This window comes from Perca flavescens, chromosome 12 (genome assembly GCF_004354835.1).
Source record: "Perca flavescens isolate YP-PL-M2 chromosome 12, PFLA_1.0, whole genome shotgun sequence".
NCBI lineage: Eukaryota > Metazoa > Chordata > Actinopteri > Perciformes > Percidae > Perca > Perca flavescens.
The window spans coordinates 29270663-29295649 of NC_041342.1; the positions used below are offsets into that span (position 1 = coordinate 29270663).

A 24987-nucleotide genomic window follows, 5' to 3' on the forward strand; every position below is an offset into this window, starting at 1 on the left:
CAACAGTGTTTTAGTACTCTTATTTCTTCATACGTTTTGTACCCTAACAGTGTCCCTCAGTCCCAACCATACATCTTTTAAAATCAACTCACAGATAAAAAATGTTTTAAAGGCTTAAAAGTGCTATAAACCACTGGGCACTGTACTTTTTGGCGATCGTTATTTAAATACTTGACCCCTACCTGGTTGTGTCCACCAAATTTAAATGTCACATGAGATTCTAGGCAGACCACCAGCAGCCCAGTGACATATAGACAGAATTGTGTGCAAAGTCATTTATTTATTTGTGTGGCTAAACGATTTTATGCGTTTAGTTCAGACCTGCTCTTGGCCTGGACCTTATACCGAGTGTGTTCCAATCTTGTTGATTCAATGTTAAAGTGTGTGTTTTCTACAAGTGTGGTGTATTTGATACATCTTGTCCAAGTGCTTTGCAATGAGCTGTGTCTAAACCCTCCATAAAATATGATACTCAATCCCCTGTGATATCTGTTGTTTAATGGCAACTATTAGTTTTTCTAACATTTTGCTCTGTTACTGTGGTGGGATTGGATGAATGATTACATCATTTCCTTTTCTGACGGAACATCTGGAGCAGTTTCCTGTCAGCTCGGCATATTCATCTGATGAATCAGTGTCGTTACAGGTCTGAGGAAACAACATGAAATAAGTGTGCAGACATACAGTACTGTAGGGGTAATATGTTTAAACAGTGTCATTTGGAGGAAAAAAAAGCTTTATGATAGCTTGATGAAAGCCCCTGCGTTTGCAGTATTATGAATTGTCTGTAGCAACGTTGCTGGAAAAAACTAAATCACAGTTATCACAATTATTTATGCGTTTTCCATCACCCAGCAGTCGTCGTTCGGCCAGAGAGGGGAAGTGAAAATATAGACGTCAATAAGCCCCGCAGCAGCGGCACTGATTGTTCAAAATGGCAAAAGTGAAGAGTCTGAGATAAACGGACAATTAAAAGTCCTGAGGTAATAGCTTTTTGTCTCTCTCTCTCTCTCTCTGTGTGTGTGTGTGTGTGTGTGTGTGTGTGTGTGTGCGTGCGTGCGTGTCTGGGCATTAGGGATGGATGTCATTGCCAGTGATGGTGCTGGAGGGCTATTGTTGATTGTCAAGTAGGCTACTTGAGTATGGATGTGAGTAACCATGACCATAGTGTGTGTGTGTGTGTGTGTGTGTGTGTGTGTGTGTGTGTGTGTGTGTGTGTGCGTGTGCGTGTGCGTGTGCATGTGAGTGAGTGCGTGTGGCATTGGGGATGGATGTCTTTGCCAGTGATGGTGCTGGAGGGCTATTGTTGAGATACAGAGTTCATCAGGGTGACAGCTGCAGGGGAAAAGATGCCCCTGCAGATAGCTGGGGTTTCATTTATTGATTTAAGACTTTGATTATTTAATCTGGGGATTAGTAGTTTTTCTGGTCATATTGTTCTGTAATGTGGATGAGACTGAACTCAACTAGATGGATATTTGTCTGAGGGAAATTGATTCTTTTTAGAAGAATAAAGGGAGAACATAAGAAAGGACTATTCAAAGGTTTGGAAAATGTATTTTGGAATATACCTTTTATTTTGGAAAGTGTAAAAAAAAAACAGTAACCCCATTTCCACTCAGTGAATGTGCTGACACAACGAGAATTATGTAAAGAAACACAAACATTACAAATACTCAGGAGTTCTGTGGACAGCTCCTGGTGCTGAACTGAAATGAAAATCCAATAAACATATTGGATACAAATACTACATCACTTTTTTTTTTTACTTATTCTTTATTCCATTATTCCAAATGAGATTTTGTGGCACACAAAAACAACGTGAGGGTATTCGTTTCTAATAACAATGGTCATTGGCAAATAAGGGGGAGTTAACACAGTTCTCCGTCACCCTTTGTGACTGTAAGCTTTACGGTAAATGTTGAATATAGTTTGATAGTTTGAAAACTTGATTTAAGAACAGTAACAAACTTGACACATGTAACATGCAGATGAGGGAGGGCCATGGTCAGGATTTTAGAATTATTTAGATTTTTCTTTTCTTTTTACATTTGATTATACAGTAAGTTGTTATATTTCCTATACATGTTGTTTTCTTCACACTACCAGGAATAGAATTATGGCGGAGATATACTAGATAGACTGTGATGGGCATTGAAAATTATTAAATAGGTATATTATATCTAAAGCAGATGCTTGCAGATTGTTGGCTTGTTTACTTGTTATATGTGAAATTTGGTGATTCAAATTAGAAAACCTCTCTAATTTTGAAAAGATTTCATTCAGACAGAGGTGGTGCCAAGATACTGGACTAAAGGTCCATTATTGATTCCTTGAAATTGATTTTGAATCAGTGCCATAGCTGTGTATAGGCCTACCTGCTGCTCTCGAGTCACTGCTGTGTGCAATACATTCCAATTAAAATTCTACTCTGTTCAGAAATCAGAAAAGGAATTACACTTACAAGGAATTTGCCTTGGTGGTTGGTGCATACATAACCAAATAAACATGTTGAACATTAATATGAAGTAAACAATAAATACAGAAACAAATATATACAAAATAGCTGTTTAACATAAGAAAAAGGAGGCTGAAATGATTGAGTGCAGACTGTGCAAAAAAATTAAAGTAATGTGCAATGGGCAGGTGTATATGTGTATTATATACTGTATATATATTTATTATATATACATGTGTTGTGTGCTGTGCACAGTAGCTTATTGCACTTTTCTGTTGTGTTCCTTCCTGGGGGGCTCCCCTCTGTCCCCTCCTCATTTCAGGGAGCACTGTATTGTTGTACATAACAGACCGTACCAAGTGCGGCAGAGTGTGGGGGTGTATTGATTGGTCCGTGTGCTCAGCCGTTGGACAGCTCCTTGTGTGTCTGTCTGTCTGAAATCATGCACCTGGAGCGCGCGAGGCCAGGCCCGCAGCACGACCGCGTTCCGTCCATAAACTAGCTAGTTCCCGGAGAGTCTCGGTCCAACCCCCGCTGGAGTGTCCGCTGGGCAGGTTGACGAGAGCAGAGAGAGAAGACAATACGAAGCTTGCGGAAAGCCATTGCTTTTCTCCTTCGCCTGCTAATAAAGAAAGCAGCGTCTCAGCCGTGTATCACCAGAACAACAGACAGCCCGGCGGCGGAGGGAACGCCGCACCGAGACCCGCCTGGACCCGCTTTATTGTCTCTTTGACTGGGTGGATTTCTGCGTGAAGATGGCTTATCTGGCCGCGCTGTTGTTGCTGCCAGTCCTGTGTAGCATCATCAGCACCTCCAGCGCTGCATCCTCAGTATCCCGTAAGTAGGCTAATACACACACACACACACACACACACACACACACGCGGCTAATTTGGTAGCTTGCTCCTGTTGGGGCAGTCTGTGCAGTCAGGGATATGGACCACGGCCAGGACTCAGCATGAAGCCAGCAGCATAAAAACAGAAGGGCTGCTGGGGGATCATACGGTATTGTTGGCTAATAATGACGATGTACACAGTCAGGTTATCATTGTATTTAAGAAAAGTAATTGTCACTGAAGAGGAAAACGTGTTTTTTAGAGCAGAAATGGAATCAGCCATTGTAGGCTGCTCTGTGTGTACAATATTTATGAGGCCTTCAGTTTAAGCATATAGTGGATAGAGTAAAGCAAATGTTGAACTACAAAGCACAACAGTTCAATTTACGTGTGCAGCAAGTGTATCAATAACATATTAAAGGTCCCATGGCATGAACATTTCACTTTATGAGGTTTTTTAACATTAATATGCGTCCCCCCAGCCTGCCTATGGTCCCCCAGTGGCTAGAAATGGTGATAGGTGTAAACCGAGCCCTGGGTATCCTGCTCTGCCTTTGAGAAAATGAAAGCTCAGATGGGCCGATCTGGAATCTTCTCCTTATGAGGTCATAAGGAGCAAGGTTACCTCCCCTTTCTCTGCTTTGCCCTCCCAGAGAATTTGGCCCACCCATGAGAGAGAGAGAGAGAGAGAGAGAGAGAGAGAGAGAGAGAGAGAGAGAGAGAGAGAGAGAGATATCATGGCTTTCAAACGAGCAAAGTGGCAGTTGGTCAACAAGGCCACACCCCCACCCTCCACCTTGCCCCCCACCCTCCCCCCACCCTCCTCCTCAATAGCTACAGACACAGAAATGGCACATCCTAAGGAAAGCTCATTGTGGGACTGGCTCTAAAGGCTGTAATTCTGCACCAAGGCTGAATTTCGGGAAATAGACTTCAGATACAGTATTAGGGGACCACTAAGGTCTATATAAAAGAGACTTCAGATACAGTATTAGGGGACCAATAAGGTCTATATAAAAGAGACTTCAGATACAGTATTAGGGGACCAATAAGGTCTATATAAAAGATACTTCAGATACAGTATTAGGGGACCAATAAGGTCTATATAAAAGAGACTTCAGATACAGTATTAGGGGACCAATAAGGTCTATATAAAAGAGACTTCAGATACAGTATTAGGGGACCACTAAGGTCTATATAAAAGAGACTTCAGATACAGTATTAGGGGACCACTAAGGTCTATATAAAAGAGACTTCAGATAAAGTATTAGGGGACCACTAAGGTCTATATAAAAGCATCCAAAGAGCCCCATGTCATGGGACCTTTTTAATATCAGTTTTACAGAATAGAACATAAGAACAACCGCCCAAGCTGACCATTTCATTCATAGGTGCACCATAAATACGGTAACCAAAAATAGGAGTTTTACCTCTTTACCTTATTGGGTGACACTTTTACCCCACCCACCCGCCTAAACCTATTGTGTGAGCATGTGTAAGAAAAACTACCCTTCTTATCTTCTTATTTTAGTTTTTATACACCACTCTTATTATTTATTCCTTTACTTCTCTATTTATGTGCTGCTGTAACAACTGAACTTTGTCTCTAGGGAACAATACAGGTACCTCACATTTTCACTTTAGTAGCCTACAGTAGGCTTGTATACTTGAGTATGGATGTGAGTAACCATGACCGTAGAAGCATGAGAAATATATTAATGTAGGGCTTACTTACTATAAATATATTTTACGTTATGGCAACAATCCCCCTTCCCTCCAAAACTAACAGAAAAAAACGAAGTGTTGCCGGTTTGAATTTGGTTAATCGTCTTGATTTAACCTTTCTACAGGTCTAATAAAATATCCTCTTGAGTTGCATTATAGGGATTGCAGGACCCAATCCAAATATACCCTGAATCATCGAGGCCCAATTATATGCTTTGAAGTCAAGTCAATTTTATGTATAGAGCCCAATATCACAGATCATAAATTTGCCTCCTGGGGCTATACAATCTGTACAGCATACGACAGCCTCTGTCCTTTCGATCCTCGCTTTGGATAAAGAAAAAGTCCCCCCAAAACACCTTTTCAACAGGGGGAAAAATGGCAACCGAGGATGGATCAGACATGATGTGCAATAGCCTAAATGTCGTGTGTGTACAGAACAGACCAACACAATACAATTACAGTAGAGACACTCCATATAACAAAAGTATACACAGACTGTGAAGATATTTGAAAAAGATGGATCCAGGAGGATGACAAGCAGCTTTCAGGTGTTGTTAAACAGATCCTGAGTCACACAAGCTCCTCTCTCCACCATGTAACCTGAAAAGAGGGCAGGCTTCACAAACACACAAGAAGCAAAACTAAAAGCACAACACTCACACACATAGGAGAAAGAAACAAACCCACGGACAGGAGAAAGAGAGACAGGGAGAGGCTGAATCTCCCTGGAGGAAAAAGCTCCAGATCCAACATGCAGAATGAGACGCTGACAGCCAGGAGATAGAGATCGAGAGAGAGGTCCCAGCCCAGGACAGCCGATGGTCCAGCACAGGTGCTTTGAAATATAACTTTACGACTGCTGCGCAACTTTTTATTATGAGAAAGGTACGCATAGTCATGGTAGAGATCAATTTTAGCCAAAGAAATTGATAGTGGATGAAAATAAGAGACTATGGCCCCAACCTCGACAAATTGGTATTAAAAGTTACAGATAGGAAGGTTGAATTTAATCTCTCAGGCTCCGGACGTGTTTAGGCAAGCTTTACTCACATACACTGGAAGCAAGCACTATTTGCCCAGTTTGGTCAAAAGTAAACTTAAATACTTTACAACAACTCCCCTACAGCTCCCTCCCTACTAGTTTCTACCCCCCCTAATAATTACTTTAGCTCTTTTGAAGCTTTAGTGCGTAACTTTTAGATATTAATGAACGTCCGTTGCATTCAAGCCGTTGCCAAATGAGTTGCTACAAAGCTAATTAAGACTCCACACAACTCTCTCTGTGTTTCACATTATGACTGTGTTCAGAAGATTGTGGCATCCGGCGTCTTTCCCGCGCAGAAACTCGAGTGAAGATAATTATCTCTTCCGAAGAGTCCATCATGTTTTTTTGAATCCTCTGTGTCCTCCTTGGCTACTGGCAACTGCGTGGAGGAGGAGGGGGAGGAGTGGGGTGCGGTCATGGAAGGCTTGTATCATGTGGATGTAGCGTATTGGCAGTTTAATTTCGAGAGTTTCTGTTTCTATTCCTTGTTTCCCACACCTGTGTCATCTGAAAACAGCTGACAGTAGATTGACGTTTTCACAGCGCCGTGCTGGCTCCTATAAACGGAAGAAACGACAACAATCCCAAACCAAAAGCTCAGCATCTCGCCTGTGTGTGCACTGCAGGTGTAGCCGGTTTAAAGATACATAGGTCTGCATACATTACGCATTCAATGTAGCCAAAGCGTAACACAGCACAGCCGCAACGCTAACCAAAGGCTGAAATGAATGGAGAAACTACCCCTATGGAGGAGTTTGTCATTACTTAGAATTCCTCATGTGCGCGACAGAAAGTCTGCACTATAGCTTTAAAGGTGCCCTGCCACACAAAAGCGTTTTTCCTTGCATTTTTTGAAATCTGTTAGGTCCATATGTGTTTGTGTTATATTGTGAATGTGAGAATGAACTGTTACCTCCTCTGTCGGCTCTAGCCACTGAAAAGAAATAATCGGAGAAATCAGGCCAATCACAAAAGCTGGTCAGTCTGACGTCATATTGTCTGAGCTCATTACTATTCATGAGCTCGCCCAGTTGGGCAAGGTATACGATGCTGATAGCCAGGCTCTCATTGGCTAGCTATTAGCCAATGAGAGTCAAGTAGCTTAGCTCGTTGAATATTAATGAGAACTGGCACAAATCGAGCTGAGTCTTCCTGCAGGCTTTCTATACCACGCTAGAATGGCTTGAAACAAGGTAACCAAGGCATTTTTTCCACAAAAAATGTTCCAGAGTCTATGGTAGAACTTTAGACATTACCACAAAGTAATGAAATATGTGTGGCAGGGCACCTTTAAGGACTCAACTTAATACAAAACTGAGAATTTAGATAAAGTTCTTTTGCAGGGTGCAAATGTTCCACCAAAACAAGTTTCCTTTTTTGGGACATTTATTTGACAGGATAGCTGAAGGTGTTTACTACCTATCAAGGTGCAATGATTGGTAGCCCCTGGCACGTCTTGATTATATACCAAGAGCTCTTGGTTCCAGCCTTTAAACTATCCTCCTATCCCTTTATCCTGGAACAGCACAGCTTTCAACATGATGCTTCCTCTCATAGCTGGGCAATATATCGATGTTCTATCGATACTGGGATATGAGACTAGATATTGTCTTAGATTTATCGTTATATGGCTTAAGTTTAGTCTTCGCCTGGTTTTAAAGGCTGCATTACAGTAAAGTGATGTAATTTGTAAATTTAGTGTTCTAACTGTTCTATTATTGGCCTTTTTAAGTGATTATATCCAAATTATCGTGACAATATTGACATCAAGGCACTGTATTTGGTTAAGAATATCATGATATCTGATTTTCTCCATATCATCAGCCCGACCGATTGGCGGGATTGCTGTGGACGAAGTACACGCGGCGATACACTGGTAATGCATACAGCTAATTTAAATAAAACAGTTAAGGTCATTTAATATTGTATGTGGCGTTTTCTTTTGCGGGGTCCAAACATTCCACCAAAAAGAGCCACCGTCGCTGTGACCGGAGCTTAGCGCTGCTCTAAATGATTGTGATTGGTTTAAAGAAATGCAAACAACCCAGAGTTTTTTTTTCTTTTTCTTCTAACCCAGAATGTATGTGTGCTGTAGCCACATGTACTGTGTCTATTCACCGAACAAATATTTTATTTATTTTCTTACTTTTTTTTGCTTTTCTCTCACGGGTATTGCCCTAACAAACCAATTTTTCCAGATAGACATGTAGAAGTTTCTCACATTCAGACTAAAAATGTTTTTGGTAATGGCTTAAAGCTGAAAGTCTGCTGAGGGTGGCATCAGAGTGGTAGCTCTAAACTGGGAAAGACAAAACAGCCGGAAACATTATGGTTAAGCATAGTTGGAAACTGGCAACTTTGGCTTTGTCTCGGTACTAAGATCCTCTTTTGCAAAGGACTGAAATGACTCACTACCGACATTAGTACTTTGAGCAATGTCATCTGCATTAAAACAGACGGTGTGGTATGACAAGCTGATATGCTATGATTCTTTGGTTTGACAATCCCTTTGAATTTGTAGTATCAACCATTGTTAATCTTTATCAGAACATGATTGTGCAGTTCAGCCACTTTTGATCTCGAATGAGTCTCTCTCTCTCTCTCTCTCTCTCTCTCTCTCTCTCTCTCTCTCTCTCTCTCTCTCTCTCTCTCTCTCTCTCTCAAGGGCTCCCATTTCATGTTTAGTGCTGTAGCAAAATGTGACTATATAGAAGTAGAAGTTCATGTGAATAGGGGTGTAAGAAAAAATGTATACACTTGATACTTTAGCCTATAAAAATTAGATTTCCTGTGTACTGAATTGTTTACCTAAAGTAAACTTCTTTGACTTTCATGAACATTATTTGTTTTTCTAAAATTATACTTTAAAAAATCCTAAAATATCGCCTTACGCACAGTATCGGAATATATTGTAATATATTGAATCGTGACCTATGTATCGTTTCTTGCCAATACACAGCCCTAAATGTGAACGTGTGAATTTGAATGTGTCACATTGCAGTATGGTCACTGGCAGTAGTGGATAAAGATACAGTACTTTTGCACATGACTACTTCCTTTTCAACACTTACTAAATTAGTAAGTTAAGAAACATTGCCAGTAAATGAGGGACGAATTCAAACTCATGATCATACGCAGCAGACCACACACCCACTGATAAAGATAATCACACTGGATTGTTTCACTTCATTCATTCAGCTTGACATTGATGTATTCATATTAGGGGTGGAACAGTACACAGAAGTCACGGTTTGGTTCGGTACAATGGAGGGAAAAGCAAAACAAAAATGCAGAAGGCAATTTTTTTTATTATTGTGCATATATATATATATTCTAGGGTTGACAGTTGGTGCTTTAACAAAATATCTTCACACTTAGATTTTTGATAAATAATCATCAGTAATGTGGATATAATGACTAAGTGGGTAAAGGCAAATAATAGAACAGTTACAACAGTCTGATAAGTTCAGAAAATGACATCACTTTGCTGTAATGCAGCCTTTAAAGCCAGGAAAAGACACTTATGTCATATCACGATATTACAATATCCAAAATCTAAGACGATATCTCGTCTCATCTCACGATATCGATATAATATCGATATATCGCCCAGCCCCCTATATATATATATATATATATATATATATATATATATATATATATATATATATATATATATATATATATATATATATATATGTATGTACCTGTATAATAAATGTGTTGTTCAATCAATATATATATATATATATACAGGTACATATTAAATAATTCCATAAAAAAATGAAATATATAACTAAATTGCTTTGCCGTGCCGTGTTCTGCGCCCAGTTTCTTTTTTCAGCTTTTTTGTCATTTGTCAATCACCTGCCTGAGATTTACTGTAGCATATATTAAGCACTTAGGCCTTCGCTACATGGTTATATGATGTATATGATGTTATGTGATATGCTGTTGCATGACTCGCATCCTTTATTTTGACTTCGGAAAGCTTTCTCTTTTTTTCACCACACGTGTTTTCATCGCTGACATTAATGACTTACATCACACTTCTGAAAGATGGCTGTAAACGGTCTGTAGTTTGCTCCTTCGTGGAACGCAGAGGGCTGCGGTCAGCTAGAATTTAGGTCAGTTACAATGGATTTTAATAGTGACAAGTTTTCATAGTGGAAAAGAAGTACTCGGACATCCAAAGACACCTCTCAAACCACCCCAGCAGAATCCACGTCTTGACTTATCTGTGTGCTCTGTATGTTGCAAACACTAAACAGAACATAATTGTTGCTTCAGTCAGAGTCTGCATGCTCTGTAAAACTTGCCCACTAGAACACTTTAAAGTAGAACTCCGGCGTCAGCCCATTCTTAATCATATTTTGAAATTCATTATGAAAAAGGAAAAAAGACCATACTACATAAAATTCATTTTTATTTTAAATTGATAAAGCTTTGGCTATAATATAAATGCCTTATTTTAAAAAAACTAAACATTGTCATTAAATGTAATATGGGTTTTGCAGAAAAGTCCGATACTAACAGCATGAGGCACAAGATGGACAATAGTGTTCAAATTGCCAAATAAGAACAAGTATCTTCCTCAGAAAGATGAGTGCGTGTTACGGTTATTTTCTAGTCTTTTCTGCTTGATACATGCTGGGATTGTTGTTTTGTAATGCATATGAGGAAGCTCATTACCATACCATGCACCTGTCACACTGACACACACACACACACACACACACACACACACACACACACACACACACACACACACAGAGCTGTGACCCTCCCCCGCCCAAATCTCAATCTCATATCAATTCTGATGAATGTGTTGAGAACAAAGACAGACACACACACACACACACACACACACACACACACACACACACATACACACACACACACACACACACACACAGCCTAAGCTAAGAATATGTCCAATTACAAGATAAAAAAGCCATTTTATCTGTTAACCGCCAAACTGCTGCTCAGCTTTGATCGAAACCAAATCAAAGTTACTGTTTTTATTTGTTACTTAAGGTTTGTTAAGAGGAATTAAATACTAATTTATGGTACTTTTATTCAACCAAAATATTGGACTTAAAATTTCTACCTGCTTGTGGTGCTAGAAGAAAAGTCAGCGGCTCACCAAAGTCAGCGGGCTTCTGCAGAACTGACTTTATTGCTAACGATGAACTTTGTCTTTTTTGTGTCTTTTCTGGTTCAGGGAAATGTGAGGACAGCTTGGCCACTCCTCTCCCCTACAGCTCCTTCACCAGTTCATCTGTGTACGCACAAGGATGTGGAGCTGGTTACGCCAAACTCAATCGGAAACAAGGTATGCCTTTGTAATGAGACGTACTGTGTGGTTTCTGCTATTGTGTATGCACATGGGAATCATATTCTAAATTTGGTCGGTTGGTATACTGATGATGTATTTATCATTGCATACTATTAGCAGTTACAACCCACCTTCTGGTCGAAGGGCTCAGTGTTTGCCAGCATTCGTTCATATCCTCCTTTCCTCTTTCCCAAATAGGACCTTGGCCATTCAATCGGATCAGTTACCAGCTCTATTAGATGGGGCCCTAACAGAAAAGGCCCGCTCATACTTGGTCTTCTGCTTTGATTGCAGAATGGCTAGCAGAGCTTTGGCTGAAAACTGGGGACGTTCAGTGTCAGGAGATCAGTGATGTACTAAGGTGCAAGTCCAGAGCAGTTATCGCTAATTTCTCTCTTTTCAATTAATTAAGCAGTAAAAGACTGTATGTAAATGATCTCCAGCATTACTTTCCTCAGAACTGCCCTACTGCATCCCTAAGGGAGACTCGTGCTATAGACTCATAAATCAAGACACCCATTAGTGGCACCTCTGTCATCATCTTGTTTCGGAAGCAAGAAATATGGTCTCATATGACCTGAAACAGATGAGCCAGTCTAATAGCAGTAAGGTCTAGACAGTCAAGCTCATTGGACATTGTGCTAAGGGAGACAGTTTATTTTCCACAACCCAGCTGGATTGTGGAATCTAATGAATATGCAAAAATGATCGCGGTCAGCTCAAATAATTGCGACAGGCTTACTTAAAACCCCTATCTCTATTTTAATGCTTAATAACTTCTGATGCAAAAACATCACAGAACAATGGTTAATGGCTTAAATGAACAAGAAAGGTTAGGGGGAATGACAATTACACCCCAAATGCAGACAGTACTCAGAGCCAGGAGAGAAATGATAACTATGTTTATTTGAATGTACTCAAGTGTAGCAAAGTCCAGATTTCTAGGGGGACAGATCTGAAGTAATCCGAGAAGGAGCGGGGCAGAGCAGGCTTGTGGCGGGATCCAGTGAAGGGATTTCAGGTCTTGAGGCAGTCCAACACGGGTCCTTGGTCTGCGTCTGGCAGGAGTGGAGTGGTGTCAGGATTAGAGGTAGAAAACATAGAAGGAGAATTACCTAGCAAAGTTGGCTGGGCCAGCGACCAACTGTGAAAGTTTTGTCTGTGCTGAGCGGAGGACAAACCGGTTATAAGAAGCACAGGTTGGTTGTGGCTGATGAGAAGCAGCTGGACACCTGACCCCCACACACCTGGCTCCAACCCTGCAATTTAGACACAAACAGAGAGAGAACAGTACGCTGCTACACGGGTTCCACCATCCATTCCAACATACCCCAACTCCGACATTGACTAATTGTCTAATTGTCGGCACTTTCATTGTTTTCAAACGTCCCACCACTCCGACAATTTTTGTTTCCATTAGGGTTAGGGGTTAGGGTTAGGGAATAGCAGCATGTCTGAATAGAAGCATGTCGGAGTAGCAGCATGTCACCCTGCTACACAGAGGCAGCAGGCCTGACTTTATAGAGCTTTTTCACGGCAGACATGTTGACATGTCATAGTAGGAAAAGCACAAGTGTATTCAAAACCATTAATGATGGCTGCATTCCACTTAGGAGAGGTCCTGGCTTGATGGATTTGAGCCATCATTAAGGTGATCAATTTCGGCTGTGTCAAAATCTCTGCTGTGAAAAAGGTCCATTGTTGTATTTGAGCGACTATAATATGAATCAGAAAAAACTGTGTAGGAACCAGGAAATGTGGACTTCTTCCCCATAAGTGTACCAAAGTTGAGTTTGAAATAACACCATTAACATGAAGTAGGTTTTACCTTACATGACTCTCCACGTGAGTACAGCGACTGCAGTTTTCCAATGGTGATGAAAAGAACGAAGCTTGCCAACCATGCAGTTACGCTGCCTAGACTGACTGTACTCGCTACATTCCTTGCAATGACATTATCCATCATAAAGAAACAGTACATACACAACAGGCCGCCTGGTGCGTTGATCTGTGCTCAGCCAGTCAGAGCGTTTTGCTCATGAATATTAATTAGTAGTGGGCTGAACATTCCGTCTAACAGCAAATCCGAGCGTGTGTGGGAGGGGAGAAAAAAGGCTCTCAGAAAAGGGTGGGAAAATCAAATCAAACTTTTTTTTTTGTAACACTATAACATGTAAACAATACAGATATAAGTAAAAGTGTCACCACATGGGACCTTTTAAGCTGAAGACAGGACACTTACGATATCTTTGTTCCGAATGTTTTGGATCAATTTTTCTCTTCTTCTTTTTCCCTTCCTGCAATCTTTCACCCTGACCACCGACAACACCCACAAAACCAGGTGCTGGAGGATGGTCGCCCTTGGATACAGATCGTAACCAGTGGTTACAGGTGGACCTGGGTTCTAGGAAGCAGGTGGTTGCCATAGCTACACAAGGTCGCTACAGTAGCTCTGATTGGACCAGCAAGTACCGGCTGCTTTACAGTGACGCGCAGAACAACTGGAGGCCGTATCTGCAGGATGGAAACATCTGGGTGAGCAAGAAGCTTATGTCATGTGTTGTAATGTCAGCTCGTCTCATCTAAACGTTCCTTTGAAACCTTTCAAACTATTTGAAGCAATTTAGCAGTTTAGGTCGCACCTCCAAGTATTTACTGAGAAGTCTTAGCCAATATGGGGCGGCAGTGGCTCAGGGTAGAGCGGTCCCCTACCAATCGGCAGGTTGGTTGTTCAATCCCTGGCCCCTGCAGTTCCATGTTGAACTGTCCTTGGGCAAGATACTGAACCCTGAATTTCTCCCGATGCTGTGCCATCGGAGTGTAAATGTGTGTGAAGGTTTATCTGATGAGCAGATGGCATCTTGTATGGTATGGTTGGTGAATGGTTACTGTAATACAGTACAGGCCAAAAGTTTGGACACACCTTCTCATTCAATGCGTTTCCTTTTTATTTTCATGACTATTTACATTGTAGATTCTCACTGAAGGCATCAAAACTATGAATGAACACATATGGAATTATGTACTTAACAAAAAAAGTGTGAAATACAAGAAAACATATCTTATATTTTAGATTCTTCAAAGTAGCCACCCTTTGCTTATTAAATTAATAAGGGAAAAAATTCCACTAATTAACCCTGACAAAGCACACTTGTGAAGGTAAAACCATTTCAGGTGACTACCTCACGAAGCTCATTGAGAGAACACCAAGGGTTTGCAGAGTTATCAAAAAAAGCAAAGGGTGACTACTTTGAGGAATCTAAAATATGAGACATGTTTTCAGTTATTTCACACTTTTTTGTTAAGTAAATAATTCCATATGTGTTCATTCATATCTACAATCTAAATCTACAATGTAAATAGTCATGAAAATACAGAAACACATTGAATGAGAAGGTGTGTCCAACCATTTACATGAGAAAAATATGATATACTGTTCAGCTCTCAAACTATCAACTAACCTGGGTTTGTGGAAGACTTAGGTGCACGTATTTTTCAGATGGTTGAGGGGTCTTCCTCTTTGAGAAAATGTTACTTTTTAATTTAAAAACAATGCAATTTCCCATCATTTTGGACCCTTTTTTTTTTACATATGCATCTGAAACGTATGAAATGAAAACATAGAGCAGATAATACATAAATAACACTTAAAAAGTTTAAAGACAAAACTTGCTTAAGAAGTCTACTAGGAAAAATCTTTTAGTTACATTCGGCTGAAGTGATGCCCAAAACAGCTTGGGTGTTTGAGCCTAATGGTAGGAACACCCCTGACCAGGCCTCCAGTAGTTGGCTATGTAAAACCTTAGAATTAATTTTCCAATGTCCCTTAGCTTTTTTATATCTAAAATCGAACAGATTACAGTTATAAGGATGATGGAGACCTTCCTGCCAAATTATTGTAGCGTGTTTGTTTCGGTGTGTTTCAGACGTTTGATGGGAACGTGAACAGTGAGGGAGTTGTTCGCTTTGAGCTGCAGCACGCCATCCTGGCTCGCTACATCCGCTTCATCCCAGTGGACTGGAGCAGGGAGGGGCGCATCGGAGTACGCCTGGAGCTCTACGGCTGCTCATATTGTGAGTACAAATGAACAAGAGAGGGAAACCTGATGCTGCCGGTCAGCTATTCTGTTAGCCACTATGTCTGATCATGTGTCTGTATAGTTATAATGTATAGTTTCCGCTGCGTGAGGTAGATAATCTAAGTGGCCTGTGGTGTGAATATGAATGGTTGTCTGTCTGTGTCTGTGATAAACCAGGGCACATGCTTCCCACCCACTCTTCTTTTGGTTCTGTATATATATATATATATAAGACCATATAATATTTTGTCTTATCGCAGACGCATTATTAGACACAATTTTCAAATTCAAACTCTTCCATAAAATGAAGGGTAGTACATAGGACTGGGAAAAAAATCAATTTGATTTAAAAATCGAGTTGGTAGGTCAAATCGATTCATATTTTCAAAAAATCGATTTTCTTTCAGTCCAAATACAGTATAAATAATTTGGATGTTTAACAATCTTTGTTGCACAGTGACTTTTCAGTTAGAGAAAGGGTTTGCCTTTGCAATTTTGTTTATGTTGATGCACTTTAATTAAATACGATAAATTTATATTTTTAAAATATATTTACAGTTCGCAGTTATTTAGTTTTAAATGGAAGGGGGTAAAAATCGAATCGTAAATCAGATTTTTTTTAGGGGAAAGAATCGCCCAGCTCAAGTAGTACACTAATAAGTATGATTTTTTTGCACTAATCAAAATGATAAAGGTGTGGCGCCTGGGAAGCTCACCTGGTTAAGCGTGCGTCCCAGGCTCAGTCCTTGCTGCAGCAGCCACAGGTTTGATTCCGACCTGCGGCACTTTACTGCATGTCTCTCCCCTTCTCTCTCCCATTTCATAGCTTCAGCTGCTCTATCAAAATAAAGGCCTAAAATGGCCCCAAATCTTAAAAAAGAAAGAATGATGAAGGTGAACGATGAGTTGCTTCCCGTGTGTTTATTTTGGGACTCCCTTGAAAATGAGATTATACATCTCAAGGGGTTCATCTGGATGTAATAAACGTCTGCAGCATTTTATTTTTTGGTGTTAGCTTTTTTTTATGCTAACACTAACTTTGGTGCAATTCATGCACACATAACTTTGATTAGCACTAAACAGATTTAGGACACAAAGCAACTCACTTCACAGGGTCCAGGAAGCAGGCACAGCGGTTGATGGTTTCTAGATCCCAGATCTGTTGGCAGAGAATAGAATTTTCTGAACTTTTCAAAGACCTCATTACATTTTTTCTTCCAGGGGCCGATGTGATCAGTTTTGAAGGCCATGGCGTCATCCCCTACCGCTTCAAGAGTAAGAAGATAAAGATTGCGAAGGACGTCATCTCCCTTAAGTTCAGAACCACGGCGGCAGACGGGGTCCTGCTCCACGGAGAGGGACAGCAGGGAGACTACATTTCCCTGGAACTCAGCAGGGCAAGACTGCAGCTCAGCCTCAACTTAGGTAGCCTTCTATAAAGTTTGTGTGGTCTCTAGAGACAGCCCATTCCCTTCTATTGAAATTCTAAGGACTGTATTATCTACTGCTGTCAGAAGTGACCTGGTAAACATTTACAACCTGTTCCTGTCTATGTGATCTGCTCGCTTTTCTCCAGGCAGTAACCAGTACGGATCCATTCAGGGGCACACCTCTGTGACCAGTGGGAGCTTACTGGATGATGACCACTGGCACTCAGTTGTCATAGAGCGTTACCGCAGGAACGTCAACTTCACCCTGGACCATCACACTCAGCAGTTCAGGACCAATGGAGAGTTTGACCACCTGGACCTGGACTATGAGGTAAAGGCTCCCTGTGGGTCACGCCATCAGGCATCTTCATCATCTCAGCCTCATGTCACGCCCCTGGGACTCTGCTCCCTGTGAGTTGTAGAGATCCTAAACTAACGTGCAAACTGTGTAAGCACATACTGTGTGTAGGTAGTCTTCGTAAAGATCTTGATCCACATTTAAACGTTTTCAACTAAACCTGTTACTGCTGGCATTTGAGACTTTTCTCTAAAAGCTCAGTTTTTGGGTGTGAAAACCCTCTTCCGTGTGTGTGTGTGTGTGTGTGTGTGTGTGTGTGTGTGTGTGTGTGTGTGTGTGTGTGTGTGTGTGTGTGTGTGTGTGTGTGTGCGCGCGCATGCGCGTGTGTGTGCGTGTGTGTGTGCGCGCGTGTCATCTGATCGTTGACTGATAGATGATGCTGTAGGGGGGTGATGCAACAGCAGATATAGTTTGACCATATAACCATTTTATCTTTTAGAATAGATGGGAAAAACCATCAAAGTTGCTGGCTGGAGGATCTTTAACCCCAAAGTGTTTTATGATAGACTGTAGCCTTAACTCTTATTTCAGAGGATATCCTGCCATAAGGGTTAGTGGAGTGCACACAAAATGGGTTAGAGTGTACAACCTCTACTTTGGAAGTCTTTCCTTTTAACTGAAGGAGTTGTTGTGACTGATATTCACGGCAGGTTTACAGATGAAAACGTTGTACCTCCAGTGCAACATTCTGAAAGAACACAAGTACCACATTTAAAAGTCTTAAGTCTGGCTCAGGCAATCCAATAATATATCCGTTACAGTTACATTTTCAATCAGTGTTTTATTTTCTTTTAATGTTCTGGATTAAAAGCTAATTATCTGATGATGTTGAGTTCCTGACAGTAAGTGTGTGTGTGTGTGTGTTGGTCACCGTAGAACAGTTAACACAACAGTACAGTAGGATCGATGTCATTCCCTCCATGTCGTTGTGCTCCGCTGTGTGTCCTCAGATCAGTTTCGGAGGACTGCCTGTATCAGCGAAGCCAAGCTCCGGAGGCAGAGATAACTTTGTGGGATGCATGGAGGGGATCACCTACAACGGAGACAACATCACTAATCTGGTCCGCAGGAAGAAGGTGGACACCTCCAGCTTCGTAAGACAACTCTCTCTGGCTCGGAGTGTTTGTGTGTGTGTGTGTGTGTGTTTAATAGAGACCTAGCTTATGTTGTTTTTAGTTATCTGTCTTAGTCTGTCTTCAGAGTAGAATAATGGATTCACAGAGTAACAGTGAAAACACATTGGGCGTGCCAGCGTCGCGTATAGCCCGCGACGTGTAGGTACGTGCCCGATCGCGTGCCTGGCCATTCATACCGGACACGTATTTCTCTCCGCGCCGGTCACAAAGCGATCCTCTCAGATAGAGACAGGATGAGTGGGTGTGGTAATTGTAGCATATACTAGACGTGCACGACTAGACAAGCTTACTGCTAATAATTAAGGCTCTGGTAAAATAGTGTTTCCGTCAAATCAGTTTTCTCTCTCTCTCTCTCTCTCTCTCTCCCTCCCACTGTAGCGTAACCTGACATTTTCGTGTGCTGAGTCCAACTCCTTCTCCGTCTTCTTCAACTCCACGTCCTTCCTGCGGCTGCCGGGTCAGAGTGACAGCGACACTCTGTCAGTCAGTCTGTCTTTCAGGACGTGGAACCCCAACGGGCTACTGATGTTCACGGCGCTGGCTGACGGCTGGGTGGAGGTGGGACTGACGGAGGGCAAGGTCACCGTCTTCATGAATGTGACACAGAAGAAGAACACACGCATTGACATCTCATCAGGTGAGCTCGGCTCATCAATTTAGGTTCACAATAAAAACATTTTTTTCACTTTTTCCGATGTTTTTGTCGCTTTTTTCTGACAATTTTGTCAGTTTTTCCTGAAGTTTTTGTCACTTTTCCAATTTTTTTGTCCCTTTTTCCGACCTTTTGGGCTTTTTTATTCTTTGATGGCTGAGGAACTTATTTCCTGACTTTTTTCGGGCTTTATGTCGACCAAACTTTTTTGATTTAATAAAGGCATGTCAATTAACTATAAATGTCTGGCTCTTGATGATTGATAAATGATTCTCATTTTCCATTGTGGCCCTAAGTGAAATTGAGTTTGACACCCCTGGTTTAATTTATTGCCACTTTTAGCTCCATTTGTATTTTGCTGCTTTCCTCAGTTATTGTTGTTGCCATTTTAATCTTTAAGTTGATAGACTGATGTGTGTTTTTCTCTACAGGTTCCGGTCTGAATGATGGCCAGTGGCACAGTGTGCATCTGAACGCATTGGAGAACTATGCTATGCTGACAGTCGATGGAGACGAGGCATCCACAGTCAGAACGGCCATCCCCATCCAGATCCAGACTGGAGGAAGCTACTACTTTGGAGGTAATTCCTCAAAAAGATAACCAACCATCCAAAGTAACCTGTACGTTTCGTAAAGAGGTGGCAGTGTTGTTGGTGATATTTTTTCTTTTCAAACAGGGAATCATGTAATCCAATTACCTTAGTCCGTTTTAAGTCTGTACACATAAAACAATTTGTATGAACACTGTATGAAGAAGCAGCATTGATAGGAGTGTAAAATAAAAAAAAAAAAAAGACTCATGATCTCAGTATTTCTAAAATTCTAGAACAACACACAACCAATCACAATCGTCTTGGGCGGCGCTAAGCGCCGGATGGAGCAATGGTGCCGCTGCAAAATACCCTCGAGAAGGAACTTGTTTTGGTGGAACTTTGGTGGTTGTTCAAAAGTAGTTTTAGTCGTGCAACAGAAAACTCCGATTGGACAGATAGTCTAGCTAGCTGTCTGGATTTACCCTGCAGAGATCTGAGCAGCAGTTAACTGTAGTCCTCAGAAATCCACCGGAGTTTAGAATACAACACAAAGAAAGCGGAAGGTGACGGACATCCGGCCGAGTTTCCGCAATGCCGGAAATGAAACGTCATCGATTTAGATTACTTGAATCCTGACAAGATGGATTTTGGTGTGATATGTGATTCTCGCGTGATCTCGTAATATCGCGAGATTCCAGCTGCCGTGCAAGGTAAGGGGATGACAGGGAGTGGAAGAAAGATGCAGCACAGATAAACTGTTCTTTGTCTAGAACAGCAAAGAGTACATCATGTCAGCTTTTCTCCAGTGGTTGTAATAAGGGCCTTTGACCTCCTCTGCTTTTTTTTCTCCAGGCAACTTTCTGCCCTCCAACACCCGCTCACTTCAGCGCTCCTTCCAGGGCTGCATGCAGATGATCCACATAGACGACCATCTGGCCGACCTCAGGGCTGTGGAGCAGGGCCTCATTGGAACATTTGAAAATGTCAGCCTGGATATGTGTGCCATTATAGACAGGTATACAAGTCAGTCACAATTATAAACTTACATACGGTATAACAGAATAACTGTGATAATACGCTAAAAAATATATATATATATCCAAACTAAAAAAATTATTCAGAAACAAAATATTGAAATGCTATATCATAGCATAGATGTTGGTTGACTCTTTAAAGGTCCCATGGCATGAACATTTCACTTTATGAGTTTTTTTAACAATAATATGTGTTCCCCCAGCCTGCCTATGGTCCCCCGGTGGCTAGAAATGGTGATAGGTGTAAACCGAGCCCTGGGTATCCTGCTCTACCTTTGAGAAAATGAAATCTCAGATGGGCCGATCTAGAATCTTCTCCTTATGAGGTCATAAAGAGCAAGGTTACCTCCCCTTTCTCTGCTTTGCCCGCCCAGAGAATTTGGCCCACCCATGAGAGAGAGAGAGAGAGAGAGACATCATGAGCTTTCAAACGAGTAAAGTGGCAGTTGGTCAAGGCCTCACCCACCCTTTTAATGGTGTTTTTCTTCATCTGTTCAGATTATTCTGTAATTTTTTTTCTAGCCCTTTTTAACAATTTGTTGCTTATATGTTCCTGAGGATCCCGTTTGTTTTTTCGTTTTGTATTGCTTATAAGTTTTACTTTGTGTTTGTATTTTTTAACATCTTCAATAAATTGACTAAATAAAAAAAAAAAAAAAAATAATAAAATATAAAATAAAAAATTAAATGAAATAAGAGAAAGCACAGGCTCAGTGGGCAGTTCAGGTGCTTCACAGAATAGGTTGTGGGTTAGAAACTGGTTCCTGCTGTGTTCTGTCTGTGGTCACATGAGTTTCCTTCCACTGTCCATCTGTGTGTGATGTCAGGTGTGTTCCTAATTACTGTGAGCACGGTGGCCGCTGTTCTCAGACGTGGGATACGTTCAGCTGCAACTGTAGCGGCACTGGATACACTGGAGCTACCTGCCATACATGTAAGTGCACACACACACACACACACACACACACATAAGAAACAGAAACCTACAATAAAAAGAATATCCAAAGTGCAATATTTGCAGCAATGAAAATTAAATTGTGCCATTGTGCAATTGGGTTGTGTAATTGTGCAATGATGCAGTTAAAATAGGGCTGCTTGATAATGAAAAAATATATGATCACAATTATTTTGGTCAATATTGAAATTGTGGTTATTTAACACGATCACTCATTGACTTTTGGAAAGATGTGAACTGTGAAATGTGTAAACAAATTAACAGTGAAGTCACCTTGGACTGTAAAATTTCCCTTAATACTTCTCCTGTTTGAACTTTTTTAATTCCCCTTTACAACAAAAGAGACAATAAAAGTTTACTTGCAAAATGTAATGTGCAAAATAATTGTTTTTCTCGATTACATTGTTTTTGTGATCGTTAGGAGCTGAAATCAAAATTGCAGTCCAAATTTGATTAATTGCACCGCCCTAAGTTAAAATACCAAAGGCAGTTTTAGTTTTTGATTGTGCAGTCTATAACTGTAGGCACCAATGATTTGCTGTACCTCGTAGTTCAGATTTTCTGCTGCAGAAATCTACCGTTTGGCCTCCTACTTCTTCTGAATTTCATGAAGGAGAGGATGAGCAGGATCATTGAGGATCTGATCCGTCTTATGTCTGATGTGTCTGCTGAGCTGTGTGTCTCCTCTGTAGCGATGTTTCAGCAGTCCTGTGAGGAGTATAAGCACCAGGGGAAGAGTTCTGGGAGCTACTGGATTGACCCAGATGGCAGTGGATCTATCACCCCCTTTAGAGTCAGCTGTGACATGACAGGTGAGATTTCACTGTGTTAATACACATACCTAAAGGATTATTAGGAACACCTGTTAAATTTCACGTTAATGAAATTATCTCATCAACCAATCACATGGCAGCTGCTTCAATGCATTTAGGGGTGGGGTCATGGTCTAGACAATCTCCTGAACTCCAAACTGAATGTCAGAATGGGAAATAAAGGTGATTTAAGCAACTTTGAGCGTGGCATGGTGGTTGGTGCCAGGTAAGCTGGTCTGAGTATTTCACAATCTGCTCAGTTACTGGGATTTTCATGCCCAACCATTTCTAGGGTTTACAAAGAATGGTCTGAAAAAGGAAAAACATCCATGATGCTGCAGTCCTGGGTGGCGAAAATGCCTTGTTGATGCTAGAGGTCAGAGGAGAATGGGCCGACTGATTCAAGCTGATTGACTCAAATAACCACTCATAACAACCGAGGTATGCAGTAAAGCATTTGTGAAGCCACAACACAAACACCATATAGTATACACCAGCATAAGACCCCACCGGGTACCACTCATCTCCACTAGAAATAGGAAAATGAGGCTACAATTTGCACGAGCTCACCAAAATTGGACAGTTGAAGACTGGCAAAATGTTGCCTGCTCCGATGACTCTCGATTTCTGTTGAGACATTCAGATGGTAGAGTCACAATTTGGCGTAAACAGAATGAGAACATGGATCCATCATGCCTTGTTACCACTGGGCAGGCTGGTGGTGGGGGTGTAATGGTGTGAGGGACCCCTTTCGCCTTCAGAACTGCCTTAATTCTTTGTGTCATTGATTCAACAAGGTCCTGGAAGAATTCTTTAGAAATGTTGGCCCATATTGATGGGATAGGGTCAAACACGGTATTAGTGTGGTGTTCCTAATAATCCTTTATGTTAATGTAGGGTGTAGGATTAACTAAAACTTTCATTTTCTCATGCCACTCTGGGTAAGAGAGCAGAAAAAAAAAGACCAGAATAGTTTTTCTTCTCAATGCCTGCTTCAGAATTTTGCACAAACTTTAGTTCTACTTCCAACACTTGTCTTTTGCAGCTATGCTTATTACACTCCACAAAATGTATTCTGTAAATCAGTCAAGAACATGTGTTTGTGAATGTCACACTGTGGTCTGGAAACAACATCTGTCATTCTGTTTTTCTCTTAGTTATTATCTGAGTTATTATGCATGTGCTAACATTTTGTGTAGTGCAAATTAATCTTTGCTTAAGAAGGCGTGGAGACTATTGAGTGTATTTTTATTTCTGGTCTTTTAGAGGAAAGGGTTTGGACCGTGCTGAAGAACAACCTATCTGCTCAGACCTCAGTCACCAGTGCAGACCAGGAGGGGAAGGCAGTGCTGCAGATCACTTACAACGTGACTGATGAACAGGTACGCAATGACTACGCAACCTGGCATTGTTCACCTGCTGAAAGTGATCGCGTCATTGACCAACAAAAACCTGGTCTAAAGTCAATAACGCAGCATTTCATTGTTATTTCAACAGCACATTAGTAACATGTGCCTAGGCTTGTGCACAGCTATGCTTGTTATACACACAGGGATGCGCAACTTTATAAGCACACAAACATGCAGAAGATTAAAAATAAAAATATTACAATGTGAAATAGTATTATGATATGATCTACTCGCGCGCTTTCACTTCACGCACGAGCAGATCAGTTTCTTTTCCTGAAAATCTCTCCTTCCTGCTCAGCAAATCCGCCATCATAATAGCAATGTGCCAAGGTCCACGCGCCTGGCTTTTAAAGGGAATGGGAGATGACACTGATTGGTTTATTGCATGTTACGCCCAAATCACACCTATGAATTAATGAAGACATTAAGTACAACCCTTTTGAACCATGCGCCTGGCGCACGGACCCCTTTTTCTGCCGTTAAACTAGCAAAAGTGGATTTGTACACGCCCTAAACGCACCTGCGCCAGGCGCTTCACGCCACGCGCTTAGATCATTAAAATAGGGCCCGTTATGTTGATCGACACATTTTTTATTTTAATCAACTCCAAATAATTGTCACTAAAAACATTGTTTTCCAAAATGAAGCATTTGTTGTATATTATAAAAGAACACATACAAAAGTTATGTCCCTGTCTCATTGTGTGTGTGTGTGTGTGTGTGTGTGTGTGTGTGTGTGTGTGTGTGTGTGTGTGTGTGTGTGTGTGTGTGTGTGTGTGTGTGTGTGTGTGTGTGTGTGTGTGTGTGTGTGTGTGTGTGTGTGTGTGTGTCCAGGTGTTGTCAGTCACCAGCAGTGCAGCGTACTGTGACCAGTATGTAGCCTATGCCTGCCGAATGTCTCGTCTGCTCAACACTCCTGGTAAAGTCTCCCTCCTTTCAGTCACTAATCTAAGACCTTGCTTATTTATGCATGGAAATGAATAATTTCACAAGCAAGGACCACACCATCAACCGCATATGTTTGAACAATTTAGTAATGAAAGATAATTGGTATTCGAGGCGTGAAGTCACTCGTAGTCATCTGTTTGGCTTATTGCATTGTGAGGAAGTTTCGGTAGGGAATCTGCCGTAGCATCCGGGCACGACAGGCCCTCTTCGGACCTAAAGGAGACGAGAAAAGAGAGG

The 24987-nt window shown here is 41.2% G+C and overlaps 1 protein-coding gene and 1 long non-coding RNA gene across 2 annotated transcripts in view; one reads left to right on the forward strand and one right to left on the reverse strand.

The window, feature by feature from the left end:
- The first annotated feature begins 2848 nt into the window (after positions 1–2848).
- The window catches only part of cntnap2b (contactin associated protein 2b), a 31302-nt gene continuing 9163 nt past the window's right edge, over positions 2849–24987 (forward strand). Inside the window, exons 1-14 of the mRNA XM_028592750.1 lie at positions 2849–3295; positions 11292–11402; positions 13747–13940; positions 15332–15479; positions 16706–16909; positions 17061–17245; positions 18223–18366; positions 18787–19045; positions 19492–19641; positions 20446–20608; positions 21455–21561; positions 22275–22394; positions 23661–23776; positions 24637–24721. Coding sequence (XP_028448551.1) covers positions 3214–3295; positions 11292–11402; positions 13747–13940; positions 15332–15479; positions 16706–16909; positions 17061–17245; positions 18223–18366; positions 18787–19045; positions 19492–19641; positions 20446–20608; positions 21455–21561; positions 22275–22394; positions 23661–23776; positions 24637–24721 — 2068 coding nt within the window. The 5' untranslated portion in view covers positions 2849–3213. The remainder of the gene's footprint in view (positions 3296–11291; positions 11403–13746; positions 13941–15331; positions 15480–16705; positions 16910–17060; positions 17246–18222; positions 18367–18786; positions 19046–19491; positions 19642–20445; positions 20609–21454; positions 21562–22274; positions 22395–23660; positions 23777–24636; positions 24722–24987) is intronic.
- Positions 12337–13373, reverse strand: LOC114564990 (uncharacterized). Its single transcript, XR_003693872.1, has 3 exons — positions 13234–13373; positions 12587–12664; positions 12337–12463 (listed from the first exon to the last, which is right to left on the reverse strand). It is a non-coding gene; the product is annotated as an uncharacterized LOC114564990 (long non-coding RNA).